This window comes from Charadrius vociferus, unplaced genomic scaffold (assembly GCF_000708025.1).
Source record: "Charadrius vociferus isolate BGI_N301 unplaced genomic scaffold, ASM70802v2 scaffold63, whole genome shotgun sequence".
Taxonomy (NCBI): Eukaryota; Metazoa; Chordata; class Aves; order Charadriiformes; family Charadriidae; genus Charadrius; species Charadrius vociferus.
The window spans coordinates 971,458-996,219 of NW_009647579.1; the positions used below are offsets into that span (position 1 = coordinate 971,458).

At 35.8% G+C, this 24,762-nt stretch overlaps 1 protein-coding gene across 1 annotated transcript in view; it reads right to left on the reverse strand.

Annotated features, from left to right (window-relative positions):
- CACNA2D3 (calcium channel, voltage-dependent, alpha 2/delta subunit 3) overlaps positions 1–24,762 on the reverse strand; it is a 459,453-nt gene that overhangs the window by 256,351 nt on the left and 178,340 nt on the right. The window contains exon 5 of the mRNA XM_009880928.1: positions 21,199–21,361. Within this exon, the coding sequence (XP_009879230.1) occupies positions 21,199–21,361 (163 nt within the window). The remainder of the gene's footprint in view (positions 1–21,198; positions 21,362–24,762) is intronic.

Here is a 24,762-nt window from a genome sequence, read left to right on the forward strand (position 1 = left end):
AACTGTTGCAGAGTATCTTTTGGTTTCCTTTGTCGATTAAGTGATTCAAAATAAATCATACACTTAAATAATGAAAGTAGGGTTAAAATACAAAAGAGACACCAGGTACATTTTTTAGAAAAGTAAAAATTGCTCATTAGACCATCTGTCTGGAACTACTGTATCACTTGTTCTGGAGAACATAAATGAGTCAATCTAATAATAGATTATTTACTCAATATGCTTTTACTAAATGCAAGGAACATCTCATGGCAACACTTTATACTTTTTTTTGTCTCCCTAATCTTCAACTTAGTAAGACCATTCTCACTATATATGAAAGTTTACATGTGGGAACAGAAAATGAAATACTTTCCTTTCACGCTTGAATGCATTATGATATACATACAAACACAAAAGCTCATGACAAATAACACTAATTGTTGTTTGGTAAACACTGGACCCAGATTTCACAACAGTTACCTCATTATTTTTTATTCCCACAGAAAGAGGAACCACAAAGCAAATTCTACATGTTGAAAATAGGTTATTTCTGTTTATAACATCCCCATCTATCAATTCCTAAAAACCCAGGCTGCCCAAGTATGTTTTTAAGGTGCAGATTCGGTTCAATAGTGGAAATCGGAAATAAATGAACATATCTTAAAAAGTAACTCAATTTCAAATTGTGAATTTTGAAAGATGAGAAACAATTAAGATATACTGTATTCCCAGTTCAGTCTGTATGTGAAGTCAGCAGAATAGAAAGGAAAAAACAGAACTAAAATGACAGATATATTATTTTCATTTGTAAAAGTGTGTGTACATGAATACACAGTAACATTTTCTCAAGCATTTGAAATAATGCTTCCATTAGCTTGCAAAGTAATGTCGCTGTACTGACTTCAGAAGACTGCTTAGAATGTGATTTTAATGGAGTGGAAAAAGGGTGAATTGTTATCTTCCCTTGCATTCATGAAAAAAAACAGCAAAAAAAGGGGAAATGTCTCAGCTACAAATCTTTGAATGTTGCTTTCATCTAAATATTTAGGTTTACATAAATGGAATGCTGAAAAAGGAAGGTCAACAAAACAGATGTTGTTTTTAAAACATGTCTAGTATAGTTACTTGTTTCTCTAGAGGATGAAATATACATTTAAAACCTTTCCAGCCAGACACATATCAAACAAACCAGTCACCAGCCCAGCAGTAATACTTTGGTTTTGCCTAGCTGGCAAAATCCATTGTCCAGTTATTTCCAGGTCTGCAGTTACTCCAGTAACAAGCTGTGATTAAGACATCACAAATGAATGGTCAAGACTGCCTATCCTGGGCTCTATCATCTGTTTGTAAAAATATGCTCCTATTTCAGCACCCCAAAATATTGATCCATTGTTCACCATTTAAACGTTACACAAGCAGCAAAGCACCAAAATGAGAATCCTATTCTCAGTCCAGTGGAACTCTCCAGTACTAGTTCAAACATTGCTATTCTGATTCTGCTCCTATACACAAGTTCTGGTGGTATATCTGAATCACTAAAAAGTACAGTGGCATTACTGACTCAGCATTACAGCATTAAGGTGATAAGTTTAATTCACCTTTGAAAAGAGCAACATAGTTCAGAGGGTTGGTTTTGTTGTTTGTTGTTTTGTCTTTTGTTTTTTTTTTCTTGGAAGTGTTGCTAGAAAAGCCTGTTTAGAGGAAAAGGAAAACCTTGCTCTTCATATGCCCTTGAGTCATCAGGATTAGTCAAAAGCCAAATGAATGAAACAGAATAATTCTATCTTAATTTGTATTTAAAATAAACTGTAGTGGTTCTTACCAACTTATGTTTGGATCTCATTCCAGGACTGCACATTGTACCTTAGTATTTTATAATCTCATCAGTTCATCAGATGTCTTCTATCCTGGATTCATCAGAGGCTAATTTGTAGTTCCCTTTCCTAATGAATCTGTGCTATATTGCCACTCAGCTAAGCAGAACCTTCACTCTGCCTCCCAACCCAATGATAATTTCCCTTGAATTCTATATATGCTCCAGCTCCATAAGGTCATGGGACAACTTCAGTCATCCACCTGTTACGCTCTAAACTGAATGTGAAATTCTTTCAATGGCATTTAAAATATGTATTTATATATAAAAAGATACATATAAAAATTACTTTTTAAAAAAAAACATATTAATCTGTGCCACCACAGTAGTGGATTACTTTCCTTAGCCCATATATGAAGAGCCACTTAACATGTTTATATAAATGTACTACAGATTAGAGAACTCCATGGAAATACAATCAGGAAATTTTCCTTGAGTATGACTAGTTGAGTCTGTATTCTGCATTAGTTTGACAACACTGATCATCCAATTGATGATCACTATAACATTAATCCAATGACTCTGAAACTAATAGGATTTTTTTTTTTAGCTGAAAGGAGCATTAAGCAGGCATTTTAAATAAGAGGGCACAATTAAAATGCAATCTATGATGACCGGGTTCCTTCCAAATGAAACCCCAGTGACAATTCACTACCTTCCTACACCCTGCTTATCTGTTATGCTGGCTGTTCTTTTCACAGTATACCAAGTTACATTTTATGCATCAACCATTTTTATAAAAAAAAGAAAAAGTAAATAAGGTCACACTCAGTTTAATCCTTAGACTACAAAGAAAGTGGGGGGAAAAAAAATGTGTCCATAGTACAAAACTGCAGGCCTACAGACTTCACGTCTTTACAGGCTACTGCATCTTATGGCAGAAGGATTTCAAACCCGAGCTCCTTGTTCTAAATTTGATAATGACTGTTATGTGGATGCATCTCTGTCCACATGCATCATCCTAAATACAGCTGAGTTCCTGATCATATATCCTTATTAAAATTTTACAGTGTCATCTTCTAATAACCTATATTTTAAGCTTGTAGTTCTCGGCAATTTCTAATTTTAGTAATTACACTAAATTGCTTCAGTTGCCACTAATATTTCTTTTCGAAACAGTAGTCAAGTTTTTGTATTACTGATAAATGTCATCTGCATCCTCAAAATAGTTACATGTCAGCAGTGGTAAATTAATGCTTGCAAATGCTCAGAAATTTGGGGAGGGAGAAAAAGAATAAATGATAAAGCTCAATATAAATGCAAAATCATTAACGTGATATTATAGGGCTCAAAAACAATAAATGTAAATAGCTTCTGCTACAATTCTTGAAATATAATTTCTGCTTTTCCTTCCTGGCAGTAACAGCTAAAATATAATTACAATATTCCCCTTCCCTCACCTTAGATGAGCTGGCTTGCAATTATACGTGCTTCTGCTCCACTGCTGTTTGTGTAGATGTTACCTGTTTTTTACTGATATTTAATATAGAAGCAACCCCCAGGCACATAGGTACTCTGACATGAACCTGAAACAAAATTGCCAAGGAACAGTACAAATGCATGTAGCAATTAAGTTGCTGTCATAGATAGCGCTGACCCGAAGAAATAGATCTTAAGTCTCAACAAAGGCAACCAAGGTGTGCAGACTGGAAGGTGTGCAACAGCACGCCAAAGGTTAGCACTATAATGAAATGTTTTTTAATTTACGGAATCCATAAAAAAAACTAGAGTAGAATAAGTCTATGGAATGAAGCTAATACATACACAATGCATTTTGCTTTGTAATTATTCCAGCAAGCTTTACAGAAAATAAGGAAGATCACTGACAAATTCAGTGATTATAAAGAACGCGTGGAATGCTTCTCTTTCTTGCCAAGGAAAAAAATGTTAACAATGATCCTTAGTTTTTTTCCTTTAATAATAATTTACCTTTGTAATATAATCACTAATTTCTCCTGAAAAGGCATCAAAGACGCTGGCATCCAAAATGATGTTCTGTCTTGTAATAACTGATGACCTCAAGGGCGGCCCCTAACATTGCAGAGCAGTACTGTCATACAATAAAGCGGTATGAGCACAGCCTATGGGACCAAGCACTGGAAAAGGAATGCAAAATCCAGCACCCTTTTGGCTCAAAGATAGCAACAATAATAGCTTAGTTTTGATGACACTGACAACATATTTAGTCTGGTCATATTTTAAAGAATAACAAAATCACATACTTTGCTGGGACATATACCAACAATCGAATAATTATACTACTCAACACTAATATGAATGCTTTTCAGGGTGGTCCAGCATATTCAAGAGCTGGGGCTGGATGCCAATTTTGGCAACTGCCTTTGCTTTTTTGTCTCTCTTTCACTGGGTAATGCGGATGCATCAGCTCACAGATCAAAGCATCTGGCCATCTGTAGACACAAAAGAAGGTGTTTGTCCATTTTACTTCATGTGCTGAAAACCATTCACCAATGTCAGAAATCACATTCCGTCCTCATAAGTATATGGGGTGGTAAAGACTGTATAAAGGCATAGTAGTAGGAATTTAGTTGTTTCAGCTTCCAACATTGCCCTAATAACATTCCCTTTCTCTTTTGAAGCGGCAGAAGAACTGGAGTATGGCCAGATGTGTTTATTTTAATGCTGAGTTTCATGAGTGGGTTTGGGGATTTGTGTTTTGGATGTTTTGGGGTTTTTTTTGTGTGAATAAGGTGATCTGAGATTCAACTTTAATTCATCTGAAAGCCAGAATTACAACTGCAAACTTCTCACTAACACCACTCTGGGACAGAGAGTCAGTTCTGACTCTGCTAAGAGCTTGCCACCTAATGAATTACAAAAAATGTCCTGCAGCAAAGCAGCGTACCTTTGAGGTCACCTATTTGGCTACTGACCTGGTTGGACCCTGCTTAACAGATGTAACAGCTAAAAGCAACCAGTATGAGGGTTGATCTGTTAATCAGTTAGAGCAAAGCTCTGGAAACGGTATATAAGCAGGATCTATAAACACAGACATTACCATTTTTAAAAAAATTAAAGGAGGAACTTGGAGAAAAAAGTCAAAGGCCTCACTTACTGTCCATCCCAGGAAGAACTAGAAAGCTGCTGCTTTAATAGAGCTGTTGTCACAAGAGCCGGGCACGTGGGGCAGTTACACCTATCACTAACACATTCTAACAAAATAAGATTGCCTACCCAGCAACTGCTAAAAGGCCTTTAGCTGAGGACAGCTAAAGTCAAAACCCAGTAATCCTGACAGATGATCACTCTATAAATTAATGTGACCACAGATACCAGGATATATCTGTATAAAAACACACTCATTTCCAAATTTTTGCAGGATACGAATTGAAGACTCTGGAACCTGGGAAATCAGTAAGAAACAACCACACCACAGAACTCCAGGACACCAGGGTGTGACAGAGACAGGGCGAACAACATGAAAAACTACTGTTAGGAACAGTTTTCCAAGTAGGAAAGAGCAAAGAAATGCTCAGAACATAGGAATTAACCAAATTGAGTACATACCCTATATTCACTGCATTTTCATCACAGAAGCAAAATTAGTTTTGAATCCTGAAAAAAGAGCTAGTTCTGACATGTGACATTTCTGCAAGGGCTGATGGAACAGCGTCTATCAGCAACCAGGAAATCTAAACCTCTGCAAGCGGCAGGGCAGGAAAGTGCCATGACAAACAATACAGGAAGCCAGTGGAACACACTGCAAAATAGAGGGAAAAGAAAGTAAACGTGACTGCTGCTAAATGAAGCCAACTGTGCTGTAAAATATTTAACACACAACATACCAAAAGGGACCATTTCAGCAGGGCTGTTGTCAAAGTGATACATGACAAAGGCAAGACACAGCCTTGGAAATAAAAGTCATCCTTATGGAAATTTCTCAAGGACAGATCTGTTCACAAATCTTTACCAAAGCCATTTAAAACACAAGACCGTGCAAACTTGTAAACCAATATTTCATGATAGATAGGTCTAATTCCTATTGCTCAGATATTCAGAGATAGAGAGACAAGGAATTACAGAAACAGGTCAACTTAGTTACACGGCACAGTGCAGTAAGGACCAACAAATAATGCTTTGAGCAGATGTTAAAGACCTCCTAGTTTTATCAACACATCATGCCTCTTGCATACAACAAATGGTGGTATGAGAACCGTTACAGAGAAATGTTTTAGCATGTAAAATGCATTACAGTCATACTGGGCTATAATAAACTAAACCTCTACTGCTACCTTCCTGCGAGTATCAACATATTATCGAAGTGCAAGTATCAGATATGACAGCACACATATATTAGCATGACAAGTCATCGTCTCTCATCTTCTCAAATCAATGGTCCCTTACTGCTGTAGTGCTTTATAATCCTTGTGTAGCACTTCTTCCTTACACAAAAGACCATTTGCACAATTTGAGTAGAATGGAAGTTTAACTCAAACAAAAAATAGTTGGAAAAAGCCTCACAGATATGAAAATGTTCAGCTGGTTCAAAACCTCTGAAACTAGGATTAAAACATACTGAAAACACTGAGCAGATGCACAAAAGCATCTTGGGATGAATACATTACAAAATCAGTTATGGATTCTTAAACACTATTTGCTCCTTCAGGAATGTGCCAAATAAAAGCTGCAAGAAAGACACCTAGATAAACAAAGTACAGTGTAAAAATGTCTTTGTAAGTTTTTAGCCAAACAATATTTTGAAACAGTTTATATTCTAGCCAAGCATACTAATGCTTAACCAATAGAGCAAGTCTTCTTTTCTCCTCTTCACACAACACAGATCCAAGAAAAAAAAAATCAAAGAAGGGTCTGTGTTATGTAGCAGGGTGGAGAGACAAATTATTACAGTTTTCTAAAATAGTAGATGAAATGAACAAAATGCATATTTAGATAAACTTCTATGATTCTTTGTCAAATGTCAGTCTTCTCCACTCCATAATAAATAAAACCTACAACTTTCGTTTGCCATACAACCATTTAATCAATTGGTTTTGCATATTCAATCCTAAAGGTTTTCAGAAATGCAGAATCATTACGTCAATTGCCACTAAATTTACAGATTAAGAATGCTTTTCCAACATAGTTCATGGAGAGAATAAAGTCTTGAAAAATCTTTAAATAAAGCAAAATAAACTGAAAAACAAATAAAACTCCCCAGTGCATTCCTAGCATATAAACTCAGTCCATTAAAAATAATCTTGTATTGAATCATGAGTTTTGTTTTTCATTAATATATCCCACACTAAAAGATACCCTGGGTACTTTTACTTGTTTGTTATTATAAGCCAATACAGAACATACCCTAATTCTCTGATTGCTTTTTGTCATTAAAATAATTAAACAAAAACAAGTAAGGAAACTTAGCACTTTAAAAGAGAACAAACCAATTATACTTCATGTTTCTTTTTTTTTTTTTTTTAAATGAGAAAAGAGGGAAACAGTTTGCACGCTAGAAGCTAATGAAGAGCAAAGCCTACAAGAAATTCTCCACAGACAAAGATAGAAAGTGGAAATAACCGCTCTCAAAGAATAATTAGGCATATAATACCAATAACATGTTTAGTGTATATTTACACACCCCCCCTGTATATAGCTGTAGACAATAGATATACAGTAGGCTTTTGGTTTGTTGTCATTTTGGGGTTTTTTGATAGGCTCAAACCTTTCTTCGGGTTACACAGTGATTATACAAAAATGAAAGACAGCGCCAAGAAAACCTCAAAACACAAAGAGCAAAGCTAAGGAGGAGGACACCTTGTATGTTTAAAACGACTGAATTTCTTTGCACTTGGTGCAAGACAAAGGCAACTGCTTTTGGGACAGGAAAATGATGACCTAACTGATTTTCTTAAACCTGCTTGGGTGGAATTCATTCCTATTGCTGCTGAAAGAAAAAGAATGAACCTTTTTGTAGACACAAACATTAAATAAATAATGCCTGGCTTTGGGCACTAACTTCTGATCCAGCTAGGAAACTGATCCACAAGGCAACAAAAACCCACTTCAGTCTCACAAAAAGAAGGAATTATGTTTATAAACTATTTTTAGAGAAAGTGAATTTTAAACTGTTGTTAAATTTAAAAAATATATGTCTAAATGATAATTCATACCATTCCCTTTTCATGCTGCAATATAACATGTATTTTACGTTAGAACTTTTCACCATTGCATTACAGACTGACCTTTCAAGCAAGCCACATGTTAGATTCACATCTTGAAAAGCCAAATGCAGCTGGATGAGGCATCACTAATTAAACTAGACCCACATGTTTAACTGTCTCATTACTAGTTCTGCAGTTGTGACAGTCTGGGGACAGATTCCGTAATTTCAGTGCTGACATGCTGAAAGTTTCTTTTTCATTTAGTGTAAACAGGCAAGAAGACAACTTGCTTCACTTAAGGGATGCTTGGGTAAAGTAGGTAATCGCCAGGATAATCAAAAATTAAGCTGAAATAGCTTATCAGACTTCTAATTCAAGTAAGTGCTCCAAACACAACGTGCCTCCAAATCAGAGCTGTTGAGAATATGGGCAGCAATGGCGCTTGAGTTAAAACTACTTTAAAAGTCTCAGTTAACTGTAGATTAAAATGTACTCTCTTCAAGTTCAGTAAATTCACTCCAATTCAAAGAGAGGTGGCCATTGCCTTGCTGCTGATTTGTATTCTCAGTCTAGCGATACTGAGGCTTTTGTGCTTCATTTACTTCATTCTTGAAAATTTTGTCTTTGTAGTCCACACTCTTCCCCTACAGTTCAAAGGGTTCACATGCCGTTTCTCTCATTTGCCATTCCACTACAACATCCCTCAAAGTAAAACAGGTGAGTTGCAGCAAGTGAGGACAAAAATCAGTTTGAACATACAAACCTGAGACATTTTCTAGAGAGGTAGGCAGTGGGACCCAGTGTGAACTTACGTTTATAAAACTTGAGGCAACAGAACCCCCTGCGTTCACACTGAGCCCACTTACATACACCCAGGTAAGTGCGGTGCAGGACAATACTGAGATACCGATTCCAGTGCTGGAAGTTACAGAGCTGAACTAGCACGGCAGCAAGCATGAGCTAATGAGGAGCTTTATAGCAGGATTCATTATCTGCAACTCCACACTCTGTTACCCTTGTAACACTCTCAGTTGAGCTCCACTATGTACGGTGGATATGCCTTTACGTATTCCTGTATGGGTTACTCGGCACCCAGGCCCGAGTGGACAGGAATAACACCATTAAACAGGTAGCTTCCAACCCTTCACAATGGGAGCTAAAAGGGTGGCTCCACAGCTTCTAATCAGTCATCACAGAAGTTAATACTCATCAGAGACAGCAATACAGAAAAAGGAAAGAAACAAAGAGAAAAGAGCAATTTTCCACCATTATAGGCCAATGGTAAATTATCGTCACTTTCTTGCCACTGGAAGCAACAAGGAAGTAGGAGATTAACAGAAGCGTCTCAGGACAAAAAGCCTCTTAATATTGTACCTGAGATAGAGTACATTAACAACCCTTCACTGGCTCACATTTGTCAAATGGCAAAGCCCAACCCCAAGTAACTAAGCAACAGCTGCTGAATAAAGAGTGGTAGAGAGTAGGGCTTTTTAAAGGAAAAACTTAATGTTACCGTGTAGCCTGTGTCTGACATCTAGTTGCCATGGTGATGCGGATGTGTTAGAAACATACAGATTAGATCCACAGCCACAGACAGACAGACTAGGGTACAAGAAAGATAAAGCACAGTACACATCTTCCGTGGTGATGCCAACATTTCCAAAAGGCTTGCTGTCAAAGACAGAATTGAAAAAGAAAAAAATAAAATAAAAAAAAAAATCTGTGAAGCTAAAGCCCTTTTCAAGAACAAAGCAGCAGCCTGAGTAGACTCTGGGAATCGGATCTGAGGCAGAATTTGAGCAAAACCAGATGGAACAAGCAGAGAAGTCTGTGCATCTTTGTCCAATAGCCAGGAAGAGTTAAAACAAAGAAATATGGGAAGATAGGAAATTCTCTGCAACCATGACTGAATCAGTTAGACTAAGAAAGTTCCTTTTAAATTAAATAACGACCAAAGTTAGGAAGGTAGTGCAAACACTGTCCTAGAGATCTTAAAATGTGAAGACAAACAATTCAGGGGAAGAATTTCAAAATAGAAATACAGCGGTCCAGGACAATATGTGGCCATGACTATTTAAATTTTCAGAAGCATAGTCCATAAAATCATATACGACAGTGACAGACAAGATTTTATTTCTTAATTTCACACCTTGCAGGAAAAGGGGTTTACATATCTGCTAGGTGCAGATTATAATCTTTCTGCATCACTTGAGAAATGAATTTTTTTGGTTCTAATATTCTAGAAAATAGGTAATCTCGATTTTGACAGCCACTTGGAAGGCATTGATAGGAAAGTATGTCTGAACGATATTCATAGCTCTTTTTAAGTATCAAATTGAAAAAAACTCACTTAATCAAAAAATGGTTGTGGTTCATCACGTTTCAATATCTTTTAGAGAAGGCTCTATTACACGCAGCAAATTTTTTTTCCTATGCAAGCAAAACTTTTCATTAGAGTCTGCATTTAGTGACTTGTAGTGCATAAACTCATCTTTCAACATGCAGTGAAAATCATGCAATGGAATTGCCATTTGACACAGGTGATATTCTTCACCTGTCTCTAAATTGTTCAAGCAAAACTTAAAGATAATTTGTGAAGTCTAAGATCCACTTTCGCAATATTTCCAGCGTTCAAGAAGTAAACATGGTTAAGCAGAAAAGCACAGACTAAACTTGATCCTTTCGTTACTAAAGACACCGAGTTCAGAATTGTATTGCTGTAAAGCTGTATTGCATTCATTCTGTTTGTAAATGATTTCTTAAAGTATTAATGATTATGAAGATAGAAAGATAGGAAGGAAGGAAACAACTGCAAGAAAAGAAAGAAAACATCTTGCGATAGGACAAGGGGCAATGATTTTAAACTAAAAGAGGGTAGATTTAGACTAGATATAAGGAAGACATTTTTTACAACGAGGGTGGTGAAACACTGGCCTAGGTTGCCCAGAGAGGTGGTAGATGCCCCATCCCTGGAAACATTCACAGTCAGGTTGGATTGAGCTCTGAACAACCTGATCTGGTTGAAGATGACCCTGCTTATTGACTAGATGACCTTTAAAGGTCCCTTCCAACCCAAACCATTCTATGATCCACAATCCAGAAGATAATGTGAGGGGACACGAATAACTGATTGCCAACTTTCCATAGTAATAATAACAATAATCCTAACACAAAGCTTTTAAACAAAGGTTTAAGTCACATGATAAAAATCTATACTTTCAACAGCCAGTAAACGATAAGTGACGACAGACAGAGAGAGGCACAAAACAGAGTACACATGTGCTAGAAATAATCATGTCATGAGCAAAGCTATAACAGAAAGAGATAAAGCCTATTTCTGCAGAAGAGTATCACAAGCTCATAAAAAAAAGAGCAAATCAAATATACTAAGTCATGGAAGAACGCTAAATATCAGCTGTCCACACAGAAAGCAACTGAATTGTGAAAATAATGAGAGCAATGATAAAAATTGAATTGAAATCCATAGGAAAATATAGGATATTTATCGTCATCTTGTCCCTGAAATAAGTGAAGTCCAAATACACTTCAAGACTTACAGGATACTTTTTAACCACTTCTTTTATAAATCCATATTTACTCAGAGCAATCACTGTTGCAGAATCAAAACAGTTGCTAATGCTTGAATGTTTTTCAAATCCGATGGTGTGAAACTAGTCTCAGTGTGGTATTAATTTAAGGAAAGATGAATTTAAACTATTATTAATGAAGATGACTATCTTTTTACATATTATTGAACTTTTAATTGTATTTTACATTCATGAACCATTTTTTTTTTAAAAAATCTGATGACACAGCTTGAGACTCTCAGCAGCATATTGTGTGCCTTATGTTTGTTAGTTGAGTTGACATAAACCATATCTCCTGTTGACAGAAATACTTGAAAATATTCATTGACTTCAGCATCCATCACAGAAAAATTCTGCAGTTACGGAAGGCACTGATAAAATCCCTTCCTGTACTTCAAAAACACCAGAACTGCAGCTATACCACAGTATGAGGATGGAAAGAACAGACGGAAGACAGTCAGACAGAATTCTCTAAGTTAAAATTTATGTTATTGCTTTTATTTTTCAAAGCAGCAGATTAACTCTTGGACTGTATAGCACTGATATAAAATTTTATTTTCTATCTTGGTTCTTCTGCTCTGTCAGCAAAGCCATAGCAACATCTTGCACTAAGGCTACTACTTCATTATCTAAATATACCTGGGTAAGATATCTGACAATATGCAATCCAAAATCCAATGTCATGTTTTTCTTTTCTTTTTTTTTTAAACACCTCGAACAGAAAGGATTCAGAGAAATTAATTAAGGTTGCAGAAAGTAATAACCTGACCGTGCCCACACTGTTCTTCAGCTTCCTTAAAAAAGACCTTCCCTGTAACATACCTATATTTCCTAATTTAACAAAGAACCAGGCCCAATGATGTAAAAATGTAAAAGCTAACCAGTGTCTGGGCTGTTGCTAAGTATATGCCAATCTGATAATAACAAAAAAAAAAAAATAATCCTTCCTAGTGCCAAAATAGCAACTAGCAGAATGCACTTATCACAGTCTAATGTCAGGGGTAGGAAAGAGGGAATTGTTACTAAGGAGAGATTTTTAAAAGTCAGTTATGATTATTTGATTTAAACCATATTGTTCACCTGCTCCCCTCTCAAATACATTATAGTAGGGAAGGAAGACTTTAGTCAATTGCAAAATTGACAAAAACATGAGCATGACCCCAAAATGTATTTCCAAATCATGTGGCAGTACTATGAAATATAACTTCCTTGGTGTAACAAAGGATGGGAAAATTCAGTCTTTTATACTGGTAGACATTATGAAATGTCAGACAAGGTTATAGGAAAATGCTAAGAGAAATGTATTTGGTATAAATAATGTCAGCATTAAAAAGAAATCAGTGTAAGCACTGTGCTAAAAGTTCAGGTAACTTCCTTAATTTAAAACGTGTTCATATAAGGAAAAGTTGAAACATGGTTCAATAGCATGAGTCCAATTCTCCATTATAAATGAAAGCTGGAGAGTAACTTTCCAGACCCAACACTTTTGAGGAAATTTTATGCTTTATTTTGATATTTCATTATTAAAAATCAGTAATCGCTCCTAACATATTTTCTTCTCCCTGCACAGAGCATACTTCCTCTCTGAAGCAGAGTCCATTGCCTTTTACATGGGGCAGTTATTGATAACAAGTTTCTAAAAAAGGCAAATGTGTTTGAATAACTATCTGCATATGCCCAGACATTGGTATTTTAATTCAGTTGGAGCAACAAGTAGGAAAGCAGGAAGGTGCTTCGAAGTGCCTTCCTGAATCAGAAAGCCATTTATGGAAGATAGTTATTATTGTAGACTTTACTGTATGTAGTCATGTTAATATGCTCCTTTTGTGCACTACCTACTACATCCTGCTTTTCCACATACCAATCAAAATTTCACCTTGGGCACTTCAAAGACAGTAATCAATTCTTTTCACAGAATCTAAGAATTCTTCCAAGCTAAAAGTAGACGTTTCCCTGTTTAAACTTTTTGAACAGGCATCAACATAAGTCAAACTAGGAAGAAAAATTCCCAAACCTGAGTCTGTTCAGAACAAGCCTATTCATTTGTACCAGCATGGTGCTTCTGCTTGCGTGCACCTAGAATGACTGGCATTTAAGTATTTATGTGATACGCACCCCAGGACTTTAGTAGGAGTAAAGCACAAAAAGCCAAGCTAGAAGATGTAGACGTCAGTTCCACAGAACCGTGAAGCATAGGCTTCAGTCTCCCCACACAGAGCACAGTAGTTCGGCAGGTGTTAAATTTTAAGACCATGAAAATCAAAGGAACATAATTGTTTGTGGGGAGGTGGCATGCACTTGGTACTGTGCTGAAGAGCCATGTCTAAAACTCTTCAATTGTCACAGAGTTTAAAGCGAGAAACTGTGCCTCTGGCTATACAATGGAATCCCACTAGAAACAAACCATGAGAAAAGAAGCAAGCACTAAAATACTGGTGTACAAAAATATCATATCTCTCAAAAGCTCTATATCATATGCTACACAAATTGAAGACAGTGCAGAGCTGCAATCTAGCTATCTCTGAATGGAAATTCAGATAGAGACATTGACCTTGTGCTGAGCCTTAATAAATTAAAATTCTTCTAATCCAGGACTTGACAACTTCGTAGCAGAACCATGGTCACAAAACTATCTTGCATCCATAATATTTCCATGCATCTGGTGAATCATGCATATGTCATATACATAAGAACAGATTGCACAACTCTGCACCATGTAGCATAGATGTGCCTGTATGTTTTTTCCTCTAACATTCACTGGTGATGAAAACAAAAATACATTTTAAATAATTAAGAGTATTTAGACTTTGAAAATCTATTCCTTGTCTGGTAGTAAGTTTGGACTCTTTGCTCAATGTCTTTTAATAAATACAAAAAAACTCAATGGATAACTAAGTCTTGCAAAGCTGTAGAATGCATTTAATTCCACTGTCAGCTGTGTTAATAGGATGAAGGTTTATCCCCTAGGAAATATTCCTCCATTATAAAACTCAGCAAGCAAAACAAGATTATATATATAGTAAACTAGAAATGACAACAAAGGAAAAAACTCCCATTAGTTTAAATCAACTTACGTAAGCCTACTTCCTTTCTACTGCCAAGAGAAATTTTTCCTCTGTCTCTTTTTCTTTTTAAGGCAGACACATTGCTCAAGCTGCATCTGTTCTGATCCCAGTAAAGACATTATCCTCTTTCCTCGTCTACCTCTATCAGCCCATGTCTACCTCCTCCACCATCTCTCAGAGACTACTGTCCAGAGCTGATAGATAGATTCACATACAGTTAGTCACACCCACCCTAGTTCTGTCAAAATGATTCTATTTTCAAACAATCTGCTAGGAGAAAATGCTGATCTGATTCCTTTTACCAAACCAGTTTCGGGAAAAGCTTACAGAAGAGCTTATGACAGCTGGTTTGAATGGGACAGTAATACCTAGCAAGCACAAGTGGCAGAGAGCAGTAGTTCTTATCCCCCAATAACCTGCTGTTGACATTATACATCCAATTGTGCCCTGAGACACTTCACAACTTCTTTATAGGTAATGCATCGCCAAAAAAAAAGGGTACAGAAAGCCTTGTCATAATCATAAGCACAAAGGAGATCAAGCAAAAACTAGCTCATACAGAAAACGGAGATATAAATTCAGGATTGAAAATATGAGAAAGTTGTTCTCAGTAAGCAGGACAAAAACATAACGTGAAAAGGAATACAGTGTGCAGTGTTTGTAGAGGCCTAAACGGGAACAAAAGAAATAATCAGTGCAAGCATAAAACATGCAAGTTCACCTAAGAGTTAGTACAAAACTAGGCCTGAATAACCACATTTATTCTTTGTGTCTTCTTGGGAAAACAAAGAAAGGAAATGGAGGTAGCAGATACCCAACTAGGAAAGAAAAACTGACCTCATTCTAAAAGGCATTCTTATTTTTTAAGAACATTTAGAAAGGTTTTCTTTGTGTGCATAATATTTTAGTCCAGAACAAACTTGGAGGCAGAACCACAGCGAAGATTTTGAGACATAAAGTTTTTTAGAAATAAATAATATTTTTCTACTTGAAAAAGCTATCAGGCACAGAGGTCTCTCTTTAGATCTAAATTTCTTACAGTGAAGAAATTATTACACTGAGCGCATTCACTCTAAATAGAGTTTCAGTAAAGACAGAGTTGTTTTTTCTATCCAGCTGTGATTAGGACCCATTTAGTTTTGTTATTCTCTTTCTACAGTAAAAGGCCTTCATGACTTCACTTTTTATCGTATTGACTTGTATCTAGAGGTCCGAGTGAGATATTGTGAGATATGTAAAAATACAAATTATTCAAGGCAATTAAATTATAGAGGTATGTACCTAAGAATCTTACAATCTACCCTTGATTCCCAAGCAGAGGCTGTAGACACCGAACTTCTTAAAATCCAAAATTCTAACTACTTAATTTTTGGTAACAACAAAAGGTAGTTAAACAAAAGACTTGACACTTTTTAAGACAACATGTAGTACATCTAGAAATTTCTGAAGTATTGAAAAGAGGAGAACCTGGGCTTTTCCCCTTTCTGCAAACTACAAATGTAAAGTTTACCTTATCATATAAACAAAGACTGACTGCAAAAGCTCTAAACAGGAGTTGTTTTCAGTTGATATTGAGATAATGTATTTATCAACATCCTCTTGAATTTCCTAGATGTTACACAACACTAACATAAGCAGATGAGATCCTGCTGTGTGTCACTTGTGGTACTGTACTATGCTTCACTTTTCAGCGGGTCCCATATTTTAGAATTGTCTGAGTGTCTGTCACCAAGACACATTCACTCTTGGTCTGAATTTGGTTTTCATCTATGTTGAAATCCACATTTAGCCAAGTATTCATAAGCCTCTTCCAAGAACTTGAAAAAAATGCTGAGTGTAAATTCAATAGCAGAAAACATGCCATTACTGTCCACAGCGATAGGTAAATATGAGGTGACATAGACTTAGAAAAATAAAACTGGAATAGGTTTTGCAGCTCAGATACAGCACGTGCTTTGGACAAAGAATGTAGGATTTTAACAAGTTAAGAATACCTGTATTCTCATACTAACAAAAGGTAAAATGCTACTCTATACTTTCACTTTTATATGCCATCAATATCTGCAAGATCAGATTTCAGTGTTCTGAAGCCTTCTTCTATCTTCTCCTCCTGTACATAAATCCATTATAGAATCCTGCTTTTTCCCAGTGGCAATCCTACTGCCAGAAACCATGTTCTCCATGGATGGTTGCCAGAAAGCCTAGCCCACATTCCAACTGCCTACTTTTTAATTATATGTCACATTCCTAGGTTCTTCTAAATATACTACCAGCATCTCAGAAAGTAATAAACCAAATGTTGAAACTATGTAAACTTTAAGTCATTAATCATTTTTCATTATTATTAATCTCTTCCACAATAGCTGTTAAAAATTGATATACAGAATTGATATACAGATATAAAAATTGATATACAGAAAGGTATATCTGAGTATCTTCGGCAGGTATGCCTATGGAAGTTTATATGCAAGATATGTCTGAGACAGTCATGTGTCCAAATCACTCACATTCTAAAATAATAGGAGAGAGACAAAAAATAAGAGATAAGAAAACTCACTTTGGTGCTGATATATAACCCATGCAAATAAAATATTAAAGACCCAACAGCAGCAGGATTAGACAGTGCCTTATACACACTTTTCTCATACCTGGACTTCTGCCTCAGTACTGCATTGACCAAACTGGATTCAGGTTGATTCTGTACTTGCCAAAACTGTAAAATTTCCTTCTAATATGAAAAAAGTAGCTTTCTTCCTCCCTTCCTTTTTCATCTATGAATATACCTGTATGATACAGCTGATTAATTCACTAAGAACCCTTTTCTCTACTTTCTGTCAGAAATCTCTACACAGTTGGTAATTGCCAGTTACCAAATTTGTGAAAGGAAGAAAGAGCTACTGCTTGCTAAGACTCTTATCAAAGAATTTCTTACTTAATCTTAATTATTTATTCATTGTTTAAAAGGATACTCCCTTGCAAATCCTCTGGCTATAGGCAATGAATACAGTTTGTGCTTGAAGGGAAGAAACAGAATGCACTGACAGATTTAGAATCCCAATGTGTGCTTAAACATTTCAAAAGCAAAACATTATCATAAGCAGTCATTTTCAGGAAAAGCAAAGGAGGCCAATTCCATCAGAATGTTCTGCAGTTTAAATGGACCGCCAGCCTTGCTGTGAAACAGCCTAGAGCTGAGAGGTCTCTCTGTATTGACAGGCAGATAAGCACACTTATCTGTAAAGCACAAACATCCTATTTTTTTTTCTGAATTCCTTCAGTATATGAACATTACAAGAATGCTGAAGTAGTGTTTTCTGAGCCCCACAGGCTTTACATTCCAAAGATCAGTAACTCTTCTATTTCTAACATTAATTGATGTGCACTGTAAGATACAGAGAAACCGGGGGACAAGGGTGTGCAGAAGAGGGGAATGAAAATATGAAAGCACATCAATAACCAGACCAGCTCTTTAAATTTTACAATGACAATCAAGAGTACTGTAAATGCAAAACTGTGATTCTTTATTAAATTCACTAATTTACTTTGCCTTTATAGTAGGTGTATGCAAGCTGTACTCAAAGATGGCACTAGAGTTACATGTATGCTTACAAATTAGGTTGGCAGCCTTTTTTTATTGGCTCTTGTTTTCCTTTTCAAAATGTTCCATGTTAAATTTTAATATAGTTTTGATATTTATGGTATTTCAGCTTTCTTGATTTCATCATAAATGTCATGAAATTTGCTTCTGCTTTTTATTTTCTGATTCTAAACTTGATGACTTCCTTAGAATGGAAATTATTTAGTCCTGTTGTTAACATTTTTAAGCTTTTCTATGCAGAAGCTGAAAGAGCCAGAAGATATATAAAGAATAGCAATGTATTTATGTACCATGATTTTTAAGCCAATCACACTTAGAGTCTAGTTAGGGACTGTGATCATTCACTTTAGCGATTCTACAGCTGGGAGGGATCACTATGATCACGCAAGCTGACCAGGACCAAGTTTTTCCCCCGAACTAATTCTAGACTACATATTATTTCAAAAACAAACAAAAAAGAATCTGGTCTTGATTAAGGGCTTGAGGGGATGCACACAGGACAACAGCCTTCTAATAGACCACTATCTATCTACATTTTTTTTTAAAAAAAAAAAAAAGAAGAAGAAAAAACCCACAAAACACAAACAAGAAAAAAGGCTTTAACTGAGCCCACATTTGCACAATTCGCAAAATAATGGAACCCAATTTCAGCCATTAGATCTTTTTTAACCTTTTGCTGACAGATTATAGAGCCTGGTATTAGTATTTAACTAAAGATCACTAGAGATCAACTAATTAATCCTTTAATCATCTCTTGAATAAGGTAAATGGACCGAGCTCCTGTAGTCTTTCAGTATAAGGCACATTTTTCAACCCTTTGATGAGTCCTGTGACTCTCCTCTGAAGACACTGCAAATTATCAGTATCTCTACAACTAAAAAACACAAAATGAAGGAAAAACCTTAGAACTAGCTTACAAATAAAAAGTTCATTTTTCTATGCTGACTTGAGAGTCCTGTGTTTAAATATTAAATGACCACACTTGTCTGTTTTCAACTGTGAGTTTGGGCTGTGGTTTTGCCTAGTAATGCAATAAAATAAAACATAACCTGGAAAAAAACAACTGGCATTTTCTAGAGAAATGGCATTGTGCAGACACTTGGTTGTAAACCTACCAGTATCTACTGCCTGTACCCTCAGGCTAGGATTTAATTAACTTGTTATCACCCCTCTGCATAACAGAACTGAAGAAATAGGCAACAAAAAATATAAGTATACAGGGCTCTTCTTGGTAAGCATAACATTTCCAGACATTGTCACTCTCCAAGCTGAGACTGTCATGTCCATGTGTAAGGAAAATGTCAGCAACATACCAGATTTCAGCAGTTGGAATACATTTAAATGACAAAAAACTGTTTTTCTGCAGCTGCATAAAACGATGATTTTGGCTGGTTTGAATTAGACAAAGTGGAAACAGGAATCATCACAGAGCTCTCTCCTCCACATCTCTACAGGCAGTCCCTGTATTAGAGGCCAAAACAAGATGCAACAAGCCCTTTGACTTTGGCCTTTAACTGTAATTAATCAGCATATAAAAATGTATTCTATACAGAGCAGTACTACGTATCATGTAACTGAATGTCCTTTGGTTTTACCGCTCTCACTAACTCACTCCTCAGGTTAGCTCGCTCCTCCAGAAAAACGTGACTGGCCTGACCTCTATATCCCTTTGCAACCATACTTTTTATTTCTTCCTCTTTTTTTCCTCCTTAGCAATTCTGGAATGAATGAATTAATAGACAGGCTCAGTTAAATAAATATTAGCACCTGCACAAAAAAAATAGTTTGGTAGCTTTAGAAGCTTTAAGCATTTTCCAAATCTTTTCAAGATAACCTGTATTAATCATTGCACAACCTTTCAAATACTCTCTAGGAAGCTTTGCTATTTTGTAATCCCTAATTTAAGACATTACTGTAGGACTTTTGGCTTCTCAAGATTTGTAAATCTGAATCATAACTTCGGAGAGAAGCTGTCATATCAATTGCTTCTCTTACCAGCCCGACCCCTCCAAATTAATTCTCCTTCCATTTCTGATTACACAATATCCTTGCGTGAATTACCACAAATGCTAGCCTGGAATGTATTATGAGGAAAGCATTTAATGTATTTTTACCTGTCTTTTAGTATAGTTAAAACAAGGAAGAGGAACCGGATAATAAGATTAGGCGGCTCTTTACAGACCAATCGCAAATACACTGTAGATGTCGTTCAGAAACTTTGGCGCTTTCCTTTTTAATTTTTCTTTTATTACTGGCTTGAGAAAAAAATAGATGGGTGCTGCATAAGCTCAGAAAATTCTGCTGCCTGTTCAAAGGGAAGTGGCGAAAGGAAAACGAGTAAGCATGTACCTGAGTTCAGTTTGCATTCCCAATTTTTAGACCGAAGTCCATACTTCCTAATATCTAATATAGCTGTCTGTTCATTCTATGTGCTATCCGGCACCTATGACAAATAGTCGGGGGAGTAGAAATTTTAATGTAGTTTATTCCTTCTTAATATTAACTGAAAACTCACAGCAGCTAAGTATACAGTCATAGAATTATTCCCAGAAGCTTGAAAGCATAAATCTAATAAAATATTCCCCTCCCATCTACCCTGTATCTTTCACTTCTCGTTCTCAGCAAAGACAGAATGTATCTTGTAAGTGATAATGTAAGATCTGTTCAACTGATTTGGAGACTCCGGAAAATAATGCATAAGAACAAACATATTCTGCCATGTTCTATGGCAGAATTCACGCAAGTCTAATACGCAAATCATTGATCATATTAAATTGCTAAATCACCACAGAACAAAAGATATTACAAAACTCTCATACATTCAGCATTCTTCCACTGAAATTTCAGTTTAATTGCACACTGGAAAACACACACAATATGTAGTTAATCAACAGCTTCATTTTAAAAGGAAGGAAGGTCCTAATTTACATTCAGCCAGCGGAATGATGAAATAAAACAGCTCTTTTCTTACCCTTATTGTACATATTGGTTGGTACTTGGACATCACTCAGACTGATGTTCACAGGCAAGTTATTGAAGTGGTCGTTTGGCACTAGAATGAACTCCTTCCCCAGCTCCAGATAGTTTCCTTCTTCATCCCGCTCATTTATAAGCACAGCATTGAAGTATTCATACTGCAACAGAAACCCACGTTCAGTATTCAGAATTCATGTTCAGCATAAAAATATGAGGTTTGAATATTTTTACATATCTATCAATCCATTGATTAACATTTACGTGTATCTCCATCTAGAATAGAAGAAGATACTTTTATCATCTCTCAGATTCCCTCTATACTCCTGGTACAGGTACATTTCTGAAACCACATATATCAATACACCTCAAGAAAACCCCGTATTACATGAGATCTCTGGCTGTCCTGAAAATGTTAAGGGCAGCACAACAAACAATCTGAACATAAACAGTGTATGCACTATTTTTAACACAAAGTTCTCTAGATTTAAATCATTCCCTGGATAATTATTTAATGATGATGTCCCTGTTTAGCTTATTTCCATCAGTTCCAGAACTGCTATCAGTGCTGAACTCAGGCCTTGACAAACTGAAAGTGTTTTTACTTCACAGGAATATTAACTAAAGTTGTTGTTGCTTACCTGATATGTACTGACTGACATTTCCTAAATGAAAATATTTGCTTTTTGCTGAATTTTACAAATGCACATCATAGTAGGTTTTGTAAAATTATACATACTTTAATATGGATATGTAAACTTAGCAGTGACTTACTTCGAACGAGAAATTATTGTCTGCCTGTTACAGACTCCTGAACAGTATTTGGCGTATTTTGTACAGAACTATAACCAGATAAGCAAAAGCAATTTAGATAAAATTATTGATTTCCTTATGACCTAGTTTAACCAGAAATTCTATCAAGCTTTGAAGGCAACAAACAGTGAAGTCTACTTCTTAACTTCTTAAATAACCTTAACCCTTGGCAAGTTTCTGAAGCGTTTCTTATTTAAAAGAGACCAAAGTTTAGTGTCTTTGAAGAATCTCATAAATTTAAATACACATCTCTGCCCTAACTATCCATTTGAGAGTAACCCAATATAAATAGTATTTAGACATAAATCTATGCATTCATAGATCATATATAGCTATACAACCTGTACAAGGATAAATATATTATACCATTTTCAAAGCTAAAACAGATCAGCAAGTACAAAAACTTATAAGGCTTTTCACAAGCACCGTTTCTCAGTATGATACACAATTCATTCTACTAAACAAGACTTAGTTAAAATCTTACAATCTATACACTTCCATTAAAAGGCTGGATAATTTAACCACTAGCTTAAATGAAGGCTTACTTGGGAAGCAGCTTTCTTTTAGCTTTTAGTTTTTTAAAAATGGCCAACCCGTAGTTTGCATTTTAGATGAAAGTAAAATAAGTCACTGCGTATTAGCTAGATTTTTGAGGACCTTTTGTGTATGACAGAAATATTCAGACAAACTCAGTGTTCCACATACCATTAATCACCTGCAACAAAGACTGAGACCTCAGTATTTGAAAATCAATTTAACGGAAATTAATCTGACATGAATAGACATGTGACCTTAAAGTTATTTTACTTTAATTGGTTTATACTGAGATGAGCCAAATAATCTGCTGCATACATCTCATGAATATATACAGCTACTGAATTCTAAAGTTCTGGAAAAAAACACAGCAGTGTCCGTGTGTGTCCCCCCCCCCTTCAGGAGTCACAGGTAAAGAGTAGAGATAATTTCTGTGAAGCTGTAGTTTCATTAATGAATTAATTAATTCTAAAAGTTGTTTGAATTATCCAACACACCCATAGATGCTACCACCCTTCTCTATACCACTTGGGGGATGTTACTGTTATATATTTGATTCTTGTCGTACCAAAACCAAAAGGATGAAGAAACATGACCATTTCCGAGAAACTCCAGTTCTCATTCTATTTGGGAGAAACCTTCTCCATCTCTGCTTATTATCCAGGTTTATCATTAACTGCACTGCACGCCTGCCGCCCACATGTGACAGCAGCTATTTCAGTTTACCCTTTCTGCAAAAGCCAGATACAGTTGGCAGAAGACTTTAAAGCCCAACTCGTATTTCCCATTTTAGTAAGAAATAGAATATTCCTTCCAACATTAAGCCGTGCACTAATGACTGTTGTAAAATGCAATCCTACTCCAATTCCAAGCAAGGAAGAAGTAAGCTGTGTAGCTTTTCCATGATACATTAGATAGTATCTAAGTCAGGAAGAAAGGCTGATATCCCAACCCCTGGGAATACAGTGATAAAGAAAATTCTATATTTCATGTTTGTTGCCAGACACATCTCTCTTCACACCCCCTGGACAGCTGATTTCCAGCAGGGTGAGGATGATTGTTTCATCTTGTTTCCAAACCACTTGGTTTTTTGTCCTTAAAGACATGGGTTTGTTGTCTTTTTTTTTTTTCTTTTTTTTTTTTTTCTGTTGAGCATGACATCACCTCCACAACTGCTAGAGCTACAGATTAGCTATTTCATTACGCTTCTTGGCTTTATAAACCTTATCGGGATTGTCACAGAGAAATCAAAGGGAGGTTAGTTTTGTGTTTTCTTATTAAAGACCACCATTGAAAGCATTCACTAACGCCTAAGTCTAAATTTAACACAGAAGTTGTATTTAAATATTACACTAAGTGAAAGAAGAATACATTTGGGGATAAAAGATTCCATACTAAAATACGTAGCGATATACCATTCCTCTTTAACTGACTTTAAGTTATGTATCATGGAATAATTTCTGCAGTAATTCACATACAGATTTCATGATTTCAAGGATGTAAGTTTACCTTGCACGTGGGTTTGTACAATACTGTGGAAACGGTAGGAAAATGGACAAATCTCAAATTTCCTTTCATTCAATGGGTTATTTCCTTTTCCAAATGAGTTAATTAGTAGACATCCTCCTTCATCATGTTCTGTAAGCGGCAAGGCTAGCCAAGTATTAAAATCTGCTATATTCTAAATAAATGAAACCACTCGTTTCACAATTAAGGGTATTTAGAACTGATTGTTTCTTTGGTTGATTTAGTATTCACTGATTTATTGGTCTGAGTCTGTATTTTATCTTTTCAATTCCACAAGTGTATACACAATATTATTATTTATGTGGGGGTTTTTAAAGCAAATTGTAGCATAAAATAGTCCTTATGGCATTACAGAAAATTAATATTTTCCTCAGGGTTTTTTTTTCTGCTTGATTTAGGGAGGTTTTGGGGTTGGTTTGTTGGGGTTTTTTTGCAAGTGAGAAGCCTACAAAATTTATCTATTTAAGACAGTCCTGTAAATTCTAAGGATTAAATATCAGGAAATATATACAGCTTAACACTACTACTGAAAAAGATCAGCATTTAAGCAGAGCTGTTACACAGTGGCTTCTTTTGGGCACTTTCCTTCCAAGGAAATTATTGACTGTGACAAGTGAAAGGCGATAGAACGAAAATTAAAAATAAAAATTGGAGGAAAAAAAATATTAAAGTAAATCCATTTGGCATT